At 45.6% G+C, this 19,789-nt stretch overlaps 2 protein-coding genes across 2 annotated transcripts in view; one reads left to right on the forward strand and one right to left on the reverse strand.

Moving 5' to 3' along the window:
- The window catches only part of TMEM43 (transmembrane protein 43), a 15,786-nt gene extending 14,142 nt beyond the window's left edge, over positions 1-1,644 (forward strand). The window contains exon 12 of the mRNA XM_005870012.2: positions 345-1,644. Within this exon, the coding sequence (XP_005870074.1) occupies positions 345-547 (203 nt within the window). The 3' untranslated portion in view covers positions 548-1,644. The remainder of the gene's footprint in view (positions 1-344) is intronic.
- A 2,828-nt stretch (positions 1,645-4,472) lies between these two features.
- The window catches only part of XPC (xeroderma pigmentosum, complementation group C), a 28,965-nt gene continuing 13,648 nt past the window's right edge, over positions 4,473-19,789 (reverse strand). Inside the window, exons 6-16 of the mRNA XM_005870014.2 lie at positions 19,390-19,547; positions 18,767-18,887; positions 17,277-17,366; positions 16,229-17,116; positions 14,422-14,582; positions 12,875-12,956; positions 8,566-8,700; positions 8,318-8,487; positions 7,664-7,757; positions 6,344-6,433; positions 4,473-5,302 (exon numbers count right to left, since the gene is read on the reverse strand). Coding sequence (XP_005870076.1) covers positions 5,093-5,302; positions 6,344-6,433; positions 7,664-7,757; positions 8,318-8,487; positions 8,566-8,700; positions 12,875-12,956; positions 14,422-14,582; positions 16,229-17,116; positions 17,277-17,366; positions 18,767-18,887; positions 19,390-19,547 — 2,199 coding nt within the window. The 3' untranslated portion in view covers positions 4,473-5,092. The remainder of the gene's footprint in view (positions 5,303-6,343; positions 6,434-7,663; positions 7,758-8,317; positions 8,488-8,565; positions 8,701-12,874; positions 12,957-14,421; positions 14,583-16,228; positions 17,117-17,276; positions 17,367-18,766; positions 18,888-19,389; positions 19,548-19,789) is intronic.

Genomic DNA, 19,789 nt, shown 5'->3' on the forward strand with positions numbered 1-19,789 from the left:
GAGGCAGATACTCTAACCACTGAGCACACCACCAATAGCCAAATGGCTTTAGATTGATTTCAACATGCAGTTTCAAGTTCACAAAGCACTTGTACATGCCTTCTCCCTGGAGCAGTGTGCAGCGGGTGGTCAGTCAGTGTGCCCACGCAGCTCAGGAGTGAGGGCTCCTCTTTTGGATCTTTCAGCCCTCACTAGGTTATTTGCCTTCCACCAATGACCCTCTCCTCCCCTTACTCACCTGGCATCAGGGGCTCATCCTTGTCTAGAGACAGGAACCATCTGCTGACTTTAAGACGTAGAACATGGCGTCCTCGGAAGCCTCACTGCCTTTCTTTTCCCCACAGTGGACTGGTTTCCTGTCTTCCGAGACTTGGTCAACATTGGCCTGAAGGCCTTTGCCTTCTGTGTGGCCACCTCACTGACCCTGCTGACCGTGGCTGCTGGCTGGCTCTTCTACCGGCCCCTGTGGGCCCTCTTCATTGCCTGTCTGGCCCTGGTGCCCATCATCATTGCTCGGACACGGGTGCCAGCCAAAAAGCTGGAGTGAAACAGGCCCTGGCACCTACACAACACCCATTTGAATTTCAGGACCCAGGTCACCCCGTGCCCCCTCCTCTGACCCTGCTCCACACCAGAGCATGAGTCCGCACTGGTTTTAGATTCTGCACCTGCTCCACTCTTCAAGGGGCCAGACTTGGCAGTGTGCACTTACGTCGGATTTGGTGTTCATCTGTTAAGTCTCTCCACCCCTTGTCTTGTCAGTGAGCAGCTTTGATGGGCAGAAGGCAGCTCCTCTCTGGCGGCATGACAAGCGTTCTCCCACTTGTTTTCCCCCTTCTCTTGGGACTGTGTGTGGCTGGTTGCATGCATCATCTAGCCGGTGTCTTCAGATATCCAGGTGACACTCAGAGACCTGCTGCCTTACCCCCTCCTGCCTCTCCTCCTCGGAGATGAGTGCCAGGTTCTGCCACACCACTAGCAGCTCCCTTGATACTAAAGGGCCACCTTTATCAGCTGTCTCTAATTGGTGCTGTATTGCCAAGACAGACTAAGCCCTTACCCTGCAAAGCAGGGTCACTATAAACCCAGTTTGTGGCTAGAACTTGATTTGATACTTCAAAAAAGCAAATCCACTGGCTTTGACCTGAGGGAAATTGGACATCTGTTGGGCTTTACTCTTTTTATGGTTTGGCAGAATCTCCTTAGTGTACAGTATCTCCAAAGGCTCTGAGTTTTTATTGCCTCACTTCATGTGTACTCTACCCCGAGGGAGTTGTTCAAAATAAGATTTGAAAAGCAAAGTAGAAAACCTCCTGAATGACTAACATTTCTGACTGCTACAGAAAAAGACACCCTTTAACCTGTTAGTTAAGGTTAATTCAGAGCACAGGAAGGTGTTAAATGGGGCTGTGACTTACCTGGTTAAAAAAAAAAAGTTACCGTTGTCAGTATTCTGGGTCACTGGGAAGCTTTAAGATGCTTTTGAAATAAGTGTTACAAAATGATTTGTCTTCTCTCTGGGAGGCATTGGGGAATATCTACAAGGTAAAGCGTTTCCTTTTATCCTATGGCATCAGACGCTACCAGTGTACTTGAAGTTACGAGTTTTTAGTCAACTATTAAAGGAAAAGGTTGGAAGCTTTATTATCCTGCGCTCCTTCACAGTGACCCCATCAAAATCAAGCTTGGAGGCCTCGGGCTTGCTGTAGATGTGAGTGCTCTTGCCGGCCTCATTCCTTTCATCATGGAGGACTTCTGATACAGCGGCTGGGCCTCCATGGCTGCTTCTGCTATTCGTTTTCTGTTACGTGTCTGCCACTTTGCTCCTCCAAAATAACATCTACCCACACTTAACATATTTCCCAACTACTCACACCCTTTGAAAGATAAAGAATGTAACCTTGATGTCAACATATTTCCCAACTACTCTCACACCCTTTGAAAGATAAAGAATGTAACCTTGATGTCCTAAAAAATTCTTTGTATAGCTTTTACTTTATCTTTTACTACTTGGAAATTGTTCTACCTTGCTGGGAGTGGTTGCTTTAGCAAATAAGTATCTGGTAGTTGAATAGGGGTCAGAACTTCTGAAAATAGTGATCTAATAATCTCTCCTATAGTCCGGGTATATGTTACAGATTCTTCATGGTAGGGACAGCTGGCCCCACAGATGATTTATCTGGGTTTAAGGACTGAAATAGTTCACTGCAGTTTCACTGAATCTCTAAATCAGGGGTGGAGAATGTCCGGCCTATGGGCCATATAAGGTCTGAGAAATCATTTGGTCTGGCCCTGCCAAGGCATTAGGGGTGAGTTAGTTAAATGTTTGACTAAATATAGCAGGATAATTTTTAAGTTGATAATTTTGTGTGGCCTGCAAATGATGTTATAAATATTCAAATGGCTCTTGGCAGAAAAAAGGCCCTCCACTCCTGCTCTAAATCCTCAAAGGATGCTTTTGGAAAATACAGTACAGTAAAACCTTCGATTTAATGGACTTAGTATTTAACAGACAAAATTTCTGGTCTGTATGTTATGTGGAAATTAACACCCTCTCAATTAAAAAATGCTTTTAACCAAGAGTTGCTTGTAATTAACAGGTTATTTTTTTTGTTATTCACTGTTACTAGTATTTTTAATAAATTTTAGTGAATAGGCCATATGCTGGAAAAAACACAAGTAATTTTGATGACATAAATATTACATATCTACAACTATAATCTACATATTTAAATCCAAGAATCACTGCTTGTAAACAATGTCTGGTGAATGATGAACACATGATCACACCGCATGGAGCAGTAATTAGTTGTTGTTGTTGCATGGTGTCACTTTCTGCAGCAGTTTTAACGCCGAAGTTCCGACATACACTAAGGCACATCCCATCTGTGTGCATCTGTTTACTCGTGGAGACTGGTGAATGTACACATTTACTAGATCTATTCAGTATAAATTTAAAATTACAGTAATACATGTAGAAAACTTTTCTGTGAAATTAAACTTTTCATATATACTTAATTTTAATTAAACATCTACGTAAGTGAAAACAGGTAAACTAATTTGTCAATATTTTAATATATGCATTCGGAAAACCTGTTTTATTATATAATGGGCTTTCAGCTTTAATGGACACACCCTTGCCCATATTAGTTCCTTTTATCGAGGTTTTACTGTATATACAAAATCTTTGGGATTGGTCTGTAATTTTTCCAAGTATAAGATTTTAAATTACTGCCAATTTCAAGTGTTCTTTAGGAGCAAAATAATGTTAAGAAATATTTGATGCCTTGGAAAAATCATGAAATTTGTATTCTTTGTATTTTTGATAGAAAAATCAAAATAAATGTCTAAGTATCTTTTATAGGACATTGCCATTATTCCTTTTGTTGTTTCTGTATTCTTTCTGAAATTTCTATCTTAAAGAATTCAGCCGTAAAATTCGGTACAAACCATATGATTTTTAGACTGAGTTCTAAGTTGTTTTTGGTGGTTAAAATATATATATTTTTAAAGGGCAACTCAATATTTCTAGCACTTAGAAGTCTTAAATGTCAAAGCCTACTTTGTTTTGGATGCATTTAAAGTGAAGGATTCACACTTCACTCATCTTCAGAATTGTGCTGGAGGACGGGATGGAGCCACAGTCCAAAAGGCATCATTGGCTTTGGGTTGGCACAGACCTGAATTCCAGTCTCAAGTCTGCCACTGATTGGCTATGTTATGTTGGGAAAATCAATACTTTGAGCCTCAGTCCCCTCATCTGTAAAATGGGAACAATGCCATTGTACCCCCACCCACTAGTTTGCTGTGAGGACTGGCAGAAAGCCCATGAAATGCCAAACACATGTGACATTAACTTTTTATTCTTTTTCCTCCTGTTCTGAAGCAAAGGACTGCTGTAATTATCCACTCTGAAGTTAGCAATTTGAATAGTTCTTTTTATGTATTACAAGATTTGAAGCAGGTGAGTAATAACTTTCCAAAACCTATTCTTGTATTTCTAAAAACTGAAAGTTTTGATTTCCATAGTGCCTTCTAGGAGCTGACCTCTGCCTGAAAAACAGGTTGGTGTGGGGAGACAGGATGATGCTCGACTGAATTCCCAGAAAGCAAGTCGCTTACCTCTAGAAGAGGAAGGGCTCTGGTGCAGGAAGAGTGAGGCTCTGCAGTTTCCATGGCAACCTGTTTGTTTCTCAGCAAGAGTCTTCCTGCCAGGCTTTTATGCATATGAGTCATACCTCAAGTGTTTTGTTTGTTTCCCTTGGATAAAACTGATTCAAATTTTTATTGGCTCCTGACAAAGATTAAATAATACCTCCTTGCTTAAACATAGAAAAGAAAAATCCATGTGTGCTTGTAAGCCCCCAGCCTACAAGAAAACAGAACTTTAATTTAGTCTCGACATGTGTACAAATCACGGTCAGCATGTTTTCTTAGCTGAAGCAAAATCTGAAAGAAAATGTAGAGCTGAGTCTTTTTAGATAAATGCTTTATTTTTTCTCAAAATGTTATTCTAAATACCTACAGTGCCATAGAGCTTTATAAAATTTATCCAGTAATGACTTTAGTCTTCTGCCATCATGAAATGTAACTTTGAAAAGTGGATCCCAACAATACCAGAATCCGAGTTGACCTGTGCTCCCCATACTAAAGAGGCAGCATTAGGCAGTATTAGTAAACCTGATTGAGGGAAAATGAGTGGCCTGCAGAGAGAGGGTCTGAAGTCTGCAAGAGATGCGAGAGCACCAGTGTCTGACAGATGAAGAATCTGGAAGAAAGGACTGGTGCATTCCTAATGTACGATTATCCGAAAATTTCCCAGGGGTTTCTATAAAAAACGGACTCATGTTTCAAAAGGGGAAGCAGCAGGTCTAAGTGCAGGAGGGTCTCCAGGGAAGGGTTCCATAGCTCAAGACATAGGGTGTGGGAGCAAGAGACTTTGAAGGCCCTATGCTGAGTGGCTCTGACAAGGACTGGGGCCACACTAGACCTGCAGCACCACCTCAATTTGACCCTGCTGTCCCCGCATCCTTGTCTGCCTTCTCCGTGGAGACACCATGGCCTCAATCCTATCATGAGATGGCCACTCACATCATAACCTCTCAAATGGGAACAGGTGGGAAGCCTCCGCCTTTTCCCTTTTGGTTTTCTTAGGGCACCTTGGCTTCTGCTCTTCTTTAGCTTCTCGGTTCTGGGGCCAGGAAGCAGCCAGGATCTTGGCCGCTTCTGCTTGCGAGCTGGTTCCTTCCTCTTCATCAGAAGAGAGCCCACCTCCTGCTGGGTGGGGAGTTTCTGCTCCACTCTGGAGAGGTGGGGGCAGTGCAGGGAAACATAGGCCACGGGTCAGTGAGCAGGTAGATAGGAGGAAACACCCTCACGAGGCAGTAAAGCTCCTAGCAACAGGCTGCCTGAAGCTGTGTGGCTCGGAGGACAAGGGTACTGCATGGGGCTGGGGGAGAACTAAGGCCTGCCTTCCTGTGTCTTCCTCAGACTGGGGACTCATCCAAGCAGGTACTGGTAACTTACAAGCTGAGGGAACACCAAGATGTCTAGGCAGGAAACTACCCTCAGGGAGTGTACAATGAAATCTAGGAGATCGCTACTGACTGGGGCTTTGCATGCATTACTTCACTTCTGAACAAAAGTGCCCAGTGCTCTGAGGAGGTACTCCTTGAGCCTGGGCCGGCTGGGGCGGGGAGCTGGATGCAGAGGGTGAAAGCACAGTGTTGGGAAGGAACCAGTTAGGCATGAAGCTTGGTGAAGGGGTCACTGATGGGATTTGAGCGAGGAGCATGACGAGAGTATTTTTTAAAGGGAAATAGGCAGCATGTGGGGTAGGAGATGTGTGGTCACAGCTGCTCCCAGAGCATTTTTCTGCTGTCTCTGACCCAGTACTGATCACACCACGTGACTGTGTCTGGGGCCTGCATGTCAAGTCCACACCTGTGTCCACAGGCTGGCCTGCCACATGGCAGGTGCTGTGAGAGTATTCCGGTCCCGAGGGATGATCGCAGGCACTGAGAGCACCACCAGGCTGAATGGTGGGTCACACACAGAAGTACAGACCTCGTCTCTTTTTGAATGGGCTTAGCACCAGAGCACGCCCCTCCTCACTTGTGCAGAGAGGAGCAGAAAAGGGCATGTTGGGGCAGGGCTGGGGGCCAGAAGAGGCAGCTGAGGCTGACTCCAAAGACACCTTCCCCAACAAGGTAAGGGGACAGGTCTGTGGCATCAAAACATAAAGCTGATCTATGACTTGACGTCCAGGCAGAATGCGGGCCAGTGATTCCTGAGAACCCCTTCCCACCCAGGCTTGTCTTCTTTACAAAGGCCCCACACTGACCTTGGCCCCATAGCGAAGCTTCAACCTCTCCCTGATGAGCAGTCCCTTAGCCAGCAGCTTCCAGTTCTCGAGCGCCCGCTTCTCCCTTTTCTGCAGGAAAAAAATGACACAGGTAAGCAAAAAATGTTGAGTACTGCTATTTTCAGGAAAAATAAGATCGAACCTATGAAAACACACACACACACACACACACACACACACACTTTAGGTTAAAAAAGTTTATATCAAGTATCAGTTTTAAAATTGAAATGATTTATAAAAGGCATGACAGGCATAAAAAACAAAAACCTCTTTTTAAATGATTTCCTACTCCAAAATGTTTAGGGTAGGAGGTTCTCCACACCTGGACCATAGACAATTCCTTTCAACAGAGGCAGGTGTCGGCAGCAGGGAAGTTGTCCCTGGAGCTGGGATCCGGGCAGATAGTGGATTTTGAGGTGTAGGAAGAATTGTTTTTTTTCCAGTGCTGGCTCCCTGGGGGGCCCTCACAGAGTTGGAGCCAGAGCGAGCTTCAGAGTGCATAGACTCTCCTTTATAGTTGCTGTAGGTGAGGCACTGCCCGTCCAGTGTGCTTGCTTTCCCACTCCAAGCCCCACCCAGGCCAGCCCTTGCCAGACTGCTCACCTCCTTCTCCTTCTTTTCAATGAGTGCCTGCTCATTTTCCCAGGCGGCCAGGAGCACGTCTTTGTATTCCTCGCAGACTATGTACCCATCAGTTCTGTGGGGATGCAACAGGCCCTTAGCCAGCTTCCAGTTCTCGAGCGCCCGCTTCTCCCTTTTCTGCAGGAAAAAAATGACACAGGTAAGCAAAAAATGTTGAGTACTGCTGCTTTCAGGAAAAATAAGATCGAACCTATGAAAACACACACACACACACACACACACACACACACACACACTTTAGGTTAAAAAAGTTTATATCAAGTATCAGTTTTAAAATTGAAATGATTTATAAAAGGCATGACAGGCATAAAAAACAAAAGCCTCTTTTTAAATGATTTCCTACTCCAAAATGTTTAGGGTAGGAGGTTCTCCACACCTGGACCATAGACAATTCCTTTCAACAGAGGCAGGTGTCGGCAGCAGGGAAGTTGTCCCTGGAGCTGGGATCCGGGCAGATAGTGGATTTTGAGGTGTAGGAAGAATTGTTTTTTTTCCAGTGCTGGCTCCCTGGGGGGCCCTCACAGAGTTGGAGCCAGAGCGAGCTTCAGAGTGCATAGACTCTCCTTTATAGTTGCTGTAGGTGAGGCACTGCCCGTCCAGTGTGCTTGCTTTCCCACTCCAAGCCCCACCCAGGCCAGCCCTTGCCAGACTGCTCACCTCCTTCTCCTTCTTTTCAATGAGTGCCTGCTCATTTTCCCAGGCGGCCAGGAGCACGTCTTTGTATTCCTCGCAGACTATGTACCCATCAGTTCTGTGGGGATGCAACAGGGGTGGACTTTCTCGAGCCTGATTCCTGCTCTCGCCTTTCCTCCTCCCGTTGTGGAGGACAGTAGGCTGCTCCTAGCTCTGAAGGGTTTCCTGAGTCAGCTGGTCCACAGTCCTGGCCATAGCTGCTAACAGATGCCACTCATGCAGAAGGAAAGCCTGTGGACCTGGCACTGCTTCTTCCGGGCCTTGCCTAAGAGCTGGGATGAGAGCCCCTGTCCACCCCCACTGCATGCAGGACAGAGGTCACCAACCAGGAAGGACACTGACCCCACTAGGTCACCTGTGACCACCCCCAGAAAAAGTGTTTTAATCTAACATTATTAGGGGCTGGTTTCACTGGTTTTGCTGCCTCTGGATGGAAGTCAGAGTAAGAGTCAAAGTGTAAAAGTTAAAGTGTTAAGGCTGAATTTGCAAATTCAGAGTAAACCCTGGAAAATCAAGAGCCACTGGGCCTCTCCCTCCCCCAATCCCACACCAATTTCCCATCCACTTCACCGTGACCTCCCCCCTCCTTCCAGTTTCTATGGAAGGCGTCTCACGCACATGGGATGGGAGTATCCTTTATGGAAATCAAAGCCGGTGACGGCCGGGACACAGTCGATGCCCAGCTTACGAGCCACGCGGTTCAGGTTGGGCAGATTCAGTTGAACACAGCCAACAGGCATCATGCTGGGCAGGAAGAGGTACACGTTCCCAAATTCATTCCGGGGGACCTGCAGAGGTTGGCATGCAGGTCTGGCCAGCTGCAGAATGAAGCGGCCTAGTCCTGACCCACTGAGCGCTGCCCTTACCTTGCCGTCCACAGCCACGGGTGGCTGGTATTCCTCTGTCTGCCACTTGCCAAACAGGCCCAGGTCATTTTGGTCCTGCAGCTGGGGCTCAGCAAGGCGGGCTCTCCGGGCCCGGTTGGAATAGCCTTTCACCATCTACACCAGAGGGAACAGCCAGTTTACAACAAAGGCTACTACTTCCTGAGTGCTTACTGTATAGCAGGCCCTGTGTTCAGTGCTTCGCACCTGTTACAAAACAAACAACAAACAAACCTGGGATGGGTGTGCTTTTTATCCCCTTTAGTACTATTAGCACGAGTACCACCAGCTAACATCTACAGAGTGCTCACTGTATCAGGCACTGTTCTCAGTGCTCTGTGTGTATTTAATATTTTCAGACTATGACTGATTGCGGGTAACAAACAGCAGACAACAAAACCACAGATAAGGGGAGGATTACTATACTTTGTTCAATACTTTCATCACTGAAATGGAAATTGGAACACAAAAATGATGGCACTTAAGATCCCATGGCCGGGTGAGTGACAGGGCCAGGATTTAACCCTAGAAAACTAACTGTGCCATGTACCCTGGAAGGCACTGATAGTTTGGGACCCCGAGCACACTACGTTACTGATGTCTAATGGTCAATACCAAAATTTTCACTGGGAAGTGAAGGGGTAAAAGGAGCGGAGAACTGGCAAGGAGGAAAAGGTTGTATAACTTCTACAAGGAGGAGCGGCACAGGCGTGGGCTAAGGATTGGCTATTGGGCCTGGGCTGCTTCTAGTGTAGGGTTGGCAAACCCCTCCTGCAAAGGGTCACACACAGCCTCTGTTGCATATTCTTTATTCCTCTCTTTTTACAATCCATAAAACAAGTAAAAGCCATTCTGAGACAGGACCTAGGCTGGATGTGATCTGCGAGCTGTGGACTGCAGACTGCTGTTCTGGTGGCCATTTCTGCCAGGGTAACTGGGCACACCACCTCCGTCACCCTGTGGGGCCGACAGTCCCTTTCTCAGGGAGCCATTCATCCCATGCTGTTAATTAAGTAAAGATCCAATGAGCATCTATTACAGACACCGTGACACCAGTCGTTAGGGGCAGAGAAAGGGCAGTCTGTTCTTAAGGAGCACAGGCTCCTGTGGGGAGACAGAGAAGACTATAATTCAGTTTGAAGAATACAAGGCAGGATGGGGCCCACAGGCAGGACCCCTTGCCCAGCCCTGAGGCGGGAGAGGGAAAGACAAGCTGTTCAGAACAGGCCCCATCTCACTGAGTCTGAAAGGGCAAAAGGGACTGGTCAAGTGAAAAGGACTGAGAAAGGCATTTGGAACCAAGAGTATGTGGGACTGCTGAAGTCGCCTGGCATGCAGGAGGAAATGTGGACAAACCTGGGATGGGTGTGCTTTTTATCCCCTTTAGTATTATTAGCACGAGTACCACCAGTGCCTGATACAGTGCTCACTGTATCAGGCACTGTTCTCAGTGCTCTGTGTGTATTTAATATTTTCAGACTATGACTGATTGCGGGTAACAAACAGCAGACAACAAAACCACAGATAAGGGGAGGATTACTATACTTTGTTCAATACTTTCATCACTGAAATGGAAATTGGAACACAAAAATGATGGCACTTAAGATCCCATGGCCGGGTGAGTGACAGGGCCAGGATTTAACCCTAGAAAACTAACTGTGCCATGTACCCTGGAAGGCACTGATAGTTTGGGACCCCGAGCACACTACGTTACTGATGTCTAATGGTCAATACCAAAATTTTCACTGGGAAGTGAAGGGGTAAAAGGAGCGGAGAACTGGCAAGGAGGAAAAGGTTGTGTAACTTCTACAAGGAGGAGCGGCACAGGCGTGGGCTAAGGATTGGCTATTGGGCCTGGGCTGCTTCTAGTGTAGGGTTGGCAAACCCCTCCTGCAAAGGGTCACACACAGCCTCTGTTGCATATTCTTTATTCCTCTCTTTTTACAATCCATAAAACAAGTAAAAGCCATTCTGAGACAGGACCTAGGCTGGATGTGATCTGCGAGCTGTGGACTGCAGACTGCTGTTCTGGTGGCCATTTCTGCCAGGGTAACTGGGCACACCACCTCCGTCACCCTGTGGGGCCGACAGTCCCTTTCTCAGGGAGCCATTCATCCCATGCTGTTAATTAAGTAAAGATCCAATGAGCATCTATTACAGACACCGTGACACCAGTCGTTAGGGGCAGAGAAAGGGCAGTCTGTTCTTAAGGAGCACAGGCTCCTGTGGGGAGACAGAGAAGACTATAATTCAGTTTGAAGAATACAAGGCAGGATGGGGCCCACAGGCAGGACCCCTTGCCCAGCCCTGAGGCGGGAGAGGGAAAGACAAGCTGTTCAGAACAGGCCCCATCTCACTGAGTCTGAAAGGGCAAAAGGGACTGGTCAAGTGAAAAGGACTGAGAAAGGCATTTGGAACCAAGAGTATGTGGGACTGCTGAAGTCGCCTGGCATGCAGGAGGAAATGTGGCTGGAGAAGAGGCGAGTATCAGAGTAGCACAGGTTTTGTGCTACATGGAAGACATGACCCTGAGTAGGGTGAGGGTGGGCTACCCAGGAGGTGTCACATGCAACTCTATGTTTCAGAAAGATCCCATGGTGGCGAAATTGACAGTGAACTGAAGAGCTGAAGGTGGCTGTGATCCAAGCAAGAGAAGATAGGGAGCTGGACAGTAGGTTTCAGAACACAAGGAGGACTTGAGATTTGGGATTATGCTAGAACTGTGCTATTATAATAGCCATGGACATTTGAAATGTAATAGTCACAATTGAGATGTATTGAAAGTTAAATACTAGATTTCAAAGCCTTACTAAAAAAAAAAAAAAAAGTAAAATATCTCATTAACATTCTAAAACATTACATGTTGAAATGACAAGATTTCAAATATATTTGAAAATATTTAAATTATAGAGGCCCGGTGCATGAAATCTGTGTATGGAAGGGGGAGGTCCTTCAGCCTGGCCTGCACCCTCTCACAATCCAGGACCACTGGCTCCTCACCACTGGCCTGCCTGCCTGCCTGCCTGATCGCCTCTAACTGCCTCTGCCTGCCTACCTGATCGTCTCTAACTGCCTCTGCCTGCCTGCCTGCCTGCTCACCCCTAACCACTCTGCCTGCCTGCCTGATCATCCCTAACTGATTGCCTGCCTGTCTAATCGCCCCTAACTGATTGCCTGCCTGCCTGATCGCCCCTAACTGCCTCAGCCTGCCTGCCTGATCGTCCCTAACTGCTTACCTGATCACTCCTAATCACCTCTGCCTTGGCCCCCACCACCGTGGCTTCATCCAGAAGGACGTCTGGAAGGTCATTCAGCTATCTGGTCTAATTAACATATTACACTTTTATTATTATAAATATTAAAACATTTAAGTATGGCTACTAAAAATTTTAAATTTGTGGCTCCCCTTATATTTCCATCAGACAGTGCCATTTTAGAATGAAGAAACTGGTTATTGGATATGGAAACCCGAGCGGTCCACGCAGGCAGCATAATGTACTCAAGTCTGCTTTTGGCAGTGACCGCTCCCAAGGCCTGCAGCCCCTTCCCACCAAACTGAGGTGTCTCCCCTCCCTGCCAAGCTCCCTAGTCTCACAACCCAAAGGGCTCCTTTTGGGATCTGACAAAAAAGAACAAATGTGTCTCTGTGACAAGCCTGAGCGGTACTGTACTGAATCCCTATTTCTTGTGGGCAGCTGGCCTGACTGAGCAGCACAGAGGGAGAGAAATGACACTGGAGTGGAGGCAGGGCTTGGGATTGTTGTCTGGGCACCCATTTTCCTAACTGTAAGGCCTTGGACAAGTAATTTCTCCGTTTCCATTTTCTCATATGTAAAATGGGCACCATAATGCTAACTCCTATGGCTGTTGAAACACAGTAGAGAACATATACATACAAAATACGTGGTAAGTTGCCAAGCGGAAGGACGCTGATGACTGGTGAATGCATCTACATAAAGCAGGGCTTTGGCCTCTTAAAGCAACTCAGTAACAGTTCCAATCTACACGGCCTTTGAGCACACACACACCAGGAGCCTGAGGGCTGCTTTTTGGCATAGATTTCTTGCATGCTCTGGAAGATCCATCTCTTACAAATTCCTCATTAAAGTGAGACATCATTTAAATGCTTCTCTCCTTCTCAAGCGAGGAAAGCAGACCTGGGCTCCTATCCTGGGCATATATATACTCAACAGCCCTCAGTCTTCACTCCTCTGCCCGCAGCTGTTCCACTGTCTTGGTGCTGAACCTCCCGATGCCCTGGTCTGGGGGACGCCCACCCAGCTCCGGTTACCTTGTAGGGCACTTCTCCAAGCCTCACCACTCTTCCTTGTTTCAGCCATGTGTCCCTGGAGTGCAGGGTTTGCACACAATCCCTGCCGGAGCCAACAGAGGGAGACAAAGGAGAAACTCAGTTCACACCTTGATGGAGCACAGTATGGAGAGGAACCCTGAGGACCCAGGTGCTCATATGACCTCCCAGGAGGAAGAGCACAGCCTGTGATACTCTTCTCAGGCTCTGCTCCTGAGGAAGCCAGGGGACTTGCCTCAGGCAAACAGTAAACTTGGATTTTCTATCTTAGTGGGTGTGTGAGTTCACTTACAAACCCTAACCTAAATAGAATTACACTTCTGTCTTAGGCTTCGTGCGGTACCCTCACCTCTCCTCCCACAATGAGAGTCCCTTTGCAGCCCGTAGGGGGAGAGGCAAAAGTCACAGCACTAAAGGCACATTTCCTCACCACTGAGCACATGCCTGCCCAGGGTCTGGTCTGCTGCCAATACCAGAGGGGACAAGTGACCAGGGAAGGGGTGGTGAACCCAAAAGACTACATGGAAATTATAACTGCGTTAATAAATTACCATGGAATTAAGACTCATGCACATGGAACGGTCAAATAATTCCTGGCGGCCTGTGATTATGGGGAGAGATCCTCTGGCTTCACTCTCCTTCCAGAGCTAAGAGCTATCCCCTAGCCTTCCAATTCTACTTTCCAACACAGACTCTGAACTGAGGGTCCAGGTGATTCCCTGCAGGACTGACATGCAGGAAGTGGTCCCGTCAGAGGACTCAAACCATCTACTCATAGAGTTTCCCTGTATTTCCTTCTTTTCTCTCTCTTTTCACATTTCTTAAGGACATCTATTTTTTGGTCTTGTATTTTAATATTTTAAAAAATATTTCTTTTGTGTTCTTTCTACTGTTATTTCTTAAAAGCTCTGCTTCTACTTTTATTTTTTTCTTCACCTTACATTTATATTATTAAATAGTTTTGTTTTAATTTTGTATATATTTCACATTCATTTCCTACTCTTTCTCCCTTCACTTCTTCGGTATTTCTACTGTGGCAAAATATACATAACATAAAAATTTACTATTTTCACCATTTTTAAAGTGTATGGTTCAGTAGCATTAAGTACATTCTGACTGTTGTGCAACCATCACCACTATCCATCTTCAGAACTTTTCATCTTCCCAAACAGAAGCTCTGTACACATTAAAATATGCAATCACTTTAACTTTCATTACCAAATCCTTTATTTCCTTTTGTATATTTTTAATTTATATTTGAGGGGTGTGTTTATATTGCCCTATATAAACCTTACTTGTCCTATTTTTATTTTCCCCCTATAACTTTTCCTCTCCTGTTTATCTGTTATTCCATGTTGTTTTAATTTCTAATCTTTAATCTCTTCTACCCATCCCCACACACAACAGCACATGCACACACTATAAAGCTCCTCCTACCTGACAAATGAGGTAAATGAAACTATCAGCCCCTGCCCCAGAAGGTTGATAAGCCCAGGCCATCAGGAAGCCCACCAGGCCACCAGACGCACCTGGAGTAGACAGCTTCTCCACGACAATAGCCAATGATGGCGGCTGTCTCGGGATAGATGGCCTCATATTTCAGGAGATGCCTCTTCAGGGCGTACAGAGGGTGGTTCTTATATGTGCCAATGACAGTGGGCAAAGGCTGGTCCAGGTGCTTTGCCTGAAACTGCAAAGGCCAGAGACATAATGTTGAGCATGTGGTTTAGAACAGGAAGTAGGTTTGATATGGGCAATCCTCAGACCAGCATGTTCACAGTGAAGCAGAGGTTTCATGAGCACCAATGATTGTAACATTGCTTTTGTAGCTCTGTTAAGTAGGTTTCAGATAAATCAAAAGCTATGAAGAATCAAGTAATTCTGTGACTTAAAGCAACTTTGAAAAGTCATCTAACCTATTCCTCAGCCAGCCTAGCAGATGAGTGTCCACTCTACTACGGAGTTCCAAGGGAACAAAAACAGTTTTCTTCAGGAAAGAGGTCTTATCTCAAAGTGGCATCACTATTCTGCAACATGGGTTTCCTTGACTGCTCACAGGAAATCAAAATGAGTTGTTCACACCTTGTGACTTTTTTTAAGTCTACTGTAATTAATACATGTTCTTTTAGCACTTCTATAAGGAATCTGATTTTTCTTTTTTTAAAAAAAATATTTTTATTGATTCGGAGAGAAAGGAAGAGGGAGAGAGAGATAGAAACATCAATGATGACAGAGAATCATTGATTGGCTACTTCCTGCACGCCCCCCCAATGGGGATTGAGCCTGCAACTCAGGCATGTGCCCTTGACCAGAATCGAACCTGGGACCCTTCAGTCCGCAGGCTGACGCTCTATCCACTGAGCCAAACCGGCTAGGGCAGGAATTTGATTTTTCAGTGGACAATTCCACTGCTGTAATTCACATCTGATTCACCAAGGTCTTGTAGGCCGTCCTTAGCAGTTCTTGAAAACCCCCAAATATATTAGTGAGGACGGGCAATATGGAGTAGCCAGGAGTAGGATAGACCCTCCACATGATTAGCTTCCAGTACAGACTTTATTAGGTTAGTCACAATGTCATCTGCACAATTCCCATCTACTCTGACATTTTTCAGTAAAATGAACCAGAACACCCCCAGAGGAAACTCTCAATGCAGGATGAACTGTACGATACAGAGAATGCTAAGTAAGCCCATGCTTCACCCATCTGAGGAACTGGGAACAATTTGCCAGCAAATCTGGGCATGTTCCCATGTGGAAATGCTGAGCTCCACCCAATGCCATCACTGCTGTGCATAGCAGCTCAGGCCTCCTCCTAAAACCAAGGGACACACCAGGTCCTTTAGTCTAGAAGTCAGCTGCCCAGTGTGCCTTCTCAACAGACTGAAGGTATTCCTCATCCTGAATCCCTTCCTTCCCAGGATATGAGTGTTCTACATCCACGGAGGGTCGTGTATGTGTTTTGTGAGTGGGTACGACCTGAAAAGGAGGGCGGTAATCATATTAATGAGTTTTTTCTTCTTTCCCTCAGTATGCCTTGCATAAATTATTTTAAAGCTCCAAATTTATAACTGGGCAATAACTACAAGTATACAGGCTTCAAAGCCAGATAGACCTGGGTTCAAATGCCAAGTCAGTCAGTCAATCGCTTTAATCTTGAATTCTTAACTGGTAAAAAAAAAAAGGCAATAATAGTCCCAGCTTTATAGAGTTGTGATAACTAATGAGATACACTAAAAATACCCAACACAGGGCTGGGCATACAAAACTGCTCAAATATGGGAATAATTTTAATAACTCGACTGGGTCTTTGAGCCTGTGGCAGCCGAGGCCTTACCTCCAAGTCTTCTTTCTTTTCCCTTTCCACCAATGGGCTCTGGTAGGGTCTCAGGGTTTCAGCCCACCACTTGGCATCAACCCGGCACTTGCGGGTCGCTGTCATCCAGGCTGGGTCATACCTCTGGGTGACATCCCGGACCCAACCATCATTGTCAAAGCCCACAACGTAGGCCATGGGCTTGGTGGCGTATCTGTAACATGTCACAGCCTGGCCCACCACACCATGCACACAGTCCACACACACCCATTTTTCCTCCCGCTCACAGAACACCTCTAGCCACTGGTCCACACCAGCTGTTTTCCCTTTTTCTGTCCTCTCACCATCACTGGACATTTTCTTGCCTCTCTTATTCTTACTGCTTGAAGAGCTTGTGGATGCTGCTGGAGAGTCGGGATGCTTAGAGTGGCTTCCACGTCGGGTCCTGGAGTCACTTTTGGACCCTGCCTTTGTCCTCTGAGGGGCCGGGGCCCTCCTCTGTCTCGAAGGACCAGGCTCAGAATCCTCATCAGATGGATGATGGGCTTCCCCACTGGAGAGCTCGAAGTCAGAGCCACTGTTGGTCTCGTCACTCCCACTCTCCTCTTTATAAGACACTCTGGAGGCCACCCGTCGCTCCCGGCCACGCAATTGTCTCTGGGTTTCTCCCTGCTCTCCCGCCTTGCCCTCTTCTTCCTCACTGGAGGAGGGCTCTCTCCGTTTCTTCCCCACGGCAGCTGCCTTACTCCTCTTCCCTTTGGCACTTGGACTGGTGGTGCCTTTAGAAGAAGTGCCCTCTTTTCTGGTTCCTCTGCTGGTCTTTGGTTTGGTTTGATTTTCTGAGACTTGGCTGGAAGTTTCTGAGGAGCCCTCAGGACTCTCTGTGGAACTCTCTTTAGGCTTCTTTCCCTTAAACAAAATAGAAATTTTCTTTTTTGCCAATGATAAGATAGAGACCCTGTAATCTGACCCTTAAAAACAGTCTAATGACCAATTTTTAAAAAGTATGATAATTTCTCACTTCTCCCTGACCAACTACCCTTTTCTCTGGAAGCCCCAAGAACCTCACCTTGGCTACTGATAACTTCAGAGGAACTGGCTGTAGAGACAATACCAGTCGGGTTGGGAGCTGCAGAGCCCGGAGCATCAGTAAAAATATCTGTAATGAAAAAGGACAACACATTTATCTTCAGAAAAGGATTAAGGGTTTAATTAATTAAATGTTGTTGTGGTGGTGCTCATTTGTAATAGGGAAAAGTTAGAAATAACCAAGCTGTCAAACACTAGGAGCCTGGAACCCTCGACACTATTAAAAACGATGTAGCAGAGATCTATTTTTGTAGAAAAACAGGAAAATGTTCACCATATAGTAAAGAAAAAGAGAAGTTTGTGTTTAAATATATAATGCTAATTTCTCTCAGAATAAATTATACACAAATATAAACATATATGCATACTTGGAAAAGGACCTATATACTGGGTTATGGCTGTTTATGCGTGGTGTTTTTTATCAGCTTAACTTTTATATGAAATATCCAGAATATATAAGTCATTAGACAGAATGCACATTGGTGGTTGCCAGGTGTATGAGGAGGTGGGAGGAGGTAGAAGAAGGAGTAACTGTTTAATGGGTACAGGATTTCCTTTTGGGGTAACAAAAATGTTTTGGAAACAGAGGTGGTTGTCAAAACTCTAAATACACTAAACATCACTGAACTGTTCATCTTTAAAAAAAACCCACTATATTTTTTTGCTTTAAAAACACCCTCATAAACAAAACCAGTATACTAGTATATGTACACAAATACACAGGAACAAAGTTTGGGAGGACAATACTAAAATATTAATGTTTTCCTCTGGATGGTGGTATTACAGCATAATTACTGGCCATGCCAGGTATCTTAGACTTTATTAAGCCAAGTCAGAAGAGAGGTAAAGATGACAGTCACTTAGCCTGTAAGATTCAAAAAGTCTGGTCGATTTCCCTAAACATACAGGGAATTTGAGGCTCAGGCACAAGTGTATGTATTCACAGGAATCTTCCAGGGATTAAACCAAATACCTACCCCTGTTTTTGTTTTATTCAGACAGAGCCTTATCTAAGGGTATTTTCAAGCATGTTGTAAAGCCTGTCTACACATAAGACCCCTTCACCAGGACTCTTTTTGGTAGAAAAAACTCTCCTCACTGCATGGCTGCCTGCCAATGCCATCACCCAAATTGGAAGGTATGGAAACACTTTCTTAAGAATTTCAGCAGCCAATCTGAAACATTTCCTTGGAACTTCTGAACACAATTTCTAAATAGTTAAAGGAAACAATTCTAGGGCACCTGACCAAAAATTCACACACGAGGACACCAAGTAATAGAAAGAGTGTAGGCCTTAACTCACACACTGGTCCTAACCCTGATTCCAATGCTGGTCAATGAGTGACCCTAAGAAAGTTACGTAGCCTCTTTGAGCTGCAGTACCTAGTATTTACTTTATATCTGGCACATGACTGCCACCGTCATTTGCTACCAGTAATAAAAATAGTGCTGCCAGGAAGAATCACTCACATGGACCAATTCTTCATCATCTCGGGCAGAGTAAATCGCAAATCTCCTTTCCAACGTAGTTTGTAGGCTGTCATGCTCGCTGATTGAAAGGTCAGAGTTAACTGTAAATGTTCCAATGAACCTGGAGAGAAGCCGGGCATTCCCTTGTGTGAGAAGTAGGAGCAAAGAGGAACTCTGTTCTTTATAGACAAGAAAATCAGAAGGGGCAGTCTGCGAAGGAAATTGTGAGCCCTGCCTGCTTTTGTTCTATTTTTCCCACCCTGTTTGGGTAACTCCTCCTCATTATTAAAGACTCAATTCAGACTTTACCTCCCTCTGGAGCCTTCCCAGACCCCCCAGCTGAGATAAGTGCCCTGGCTCTGTGTGCCCGCAGTGCCCAGCACACTGCTTCCAGAGCAATGGTCACACTGATTACCTGGGAGTATATTTATCACCCAGACAAACCTGGGAGCTCTTCCAGGACAGAGATCATGACTGACAAATTCTGTCTTCAATGCTGTGCCCACTGCCTGGCTTATAGGATCACCTCAGGGGTATCTGTGTTAAATGACCTGTACCCAGTCAATCTGAGAGACACACAAATCCTACACTAAGACTGTGCAGCACAGGCCAGAGGGCCATACCATTTCACCAGGTTTGACAGGTAGGAGATGTCCACGTCTTGGGGAGGCACTTTGGTAAAGCGAATTGGGATGATGGAGAGGCTAATAGCCTGAAGATCGAGCTGGTTGCAGATGCTATTTCTATAGAAGCCATTTGCTAACAGGCACAGAAGGTGAACCTGGAGACAAAGAGAAAAAGAAAAAGGAAGACATGAAAGAAAAGCTGAACATAAGAGGGATTTTTGCTGCTGAATTAAAAGACATTTTGTGGGCAGGATGTATTTGTTGGTATTTCTTTTTTTTTTTTTATAATATATTTTATTGATTTTTTTACAGAGAGGAAGGGAGAGAGATAGTTAGAAACATCAATGAGAGAGAAACATCGATCAGCTGCCTCCTGCACATCTCCTACTGGGGATGT

The sequence above is a fragment of the Myotis brandtii genome, unplaced genomic scaffold (assembly GCF_000412655.1).
Source record: "Myotis brandtii unplaced genomic scaffold, ASM41265v1 scaffold312, whole genome shotgun sequence".
Taxonomy (NCBI): Eukaryota; Metazoa; Chordata; class Mammalia; order Chiroptera; family Vespertilionidae; genus Myotis; species Myotis brandtii.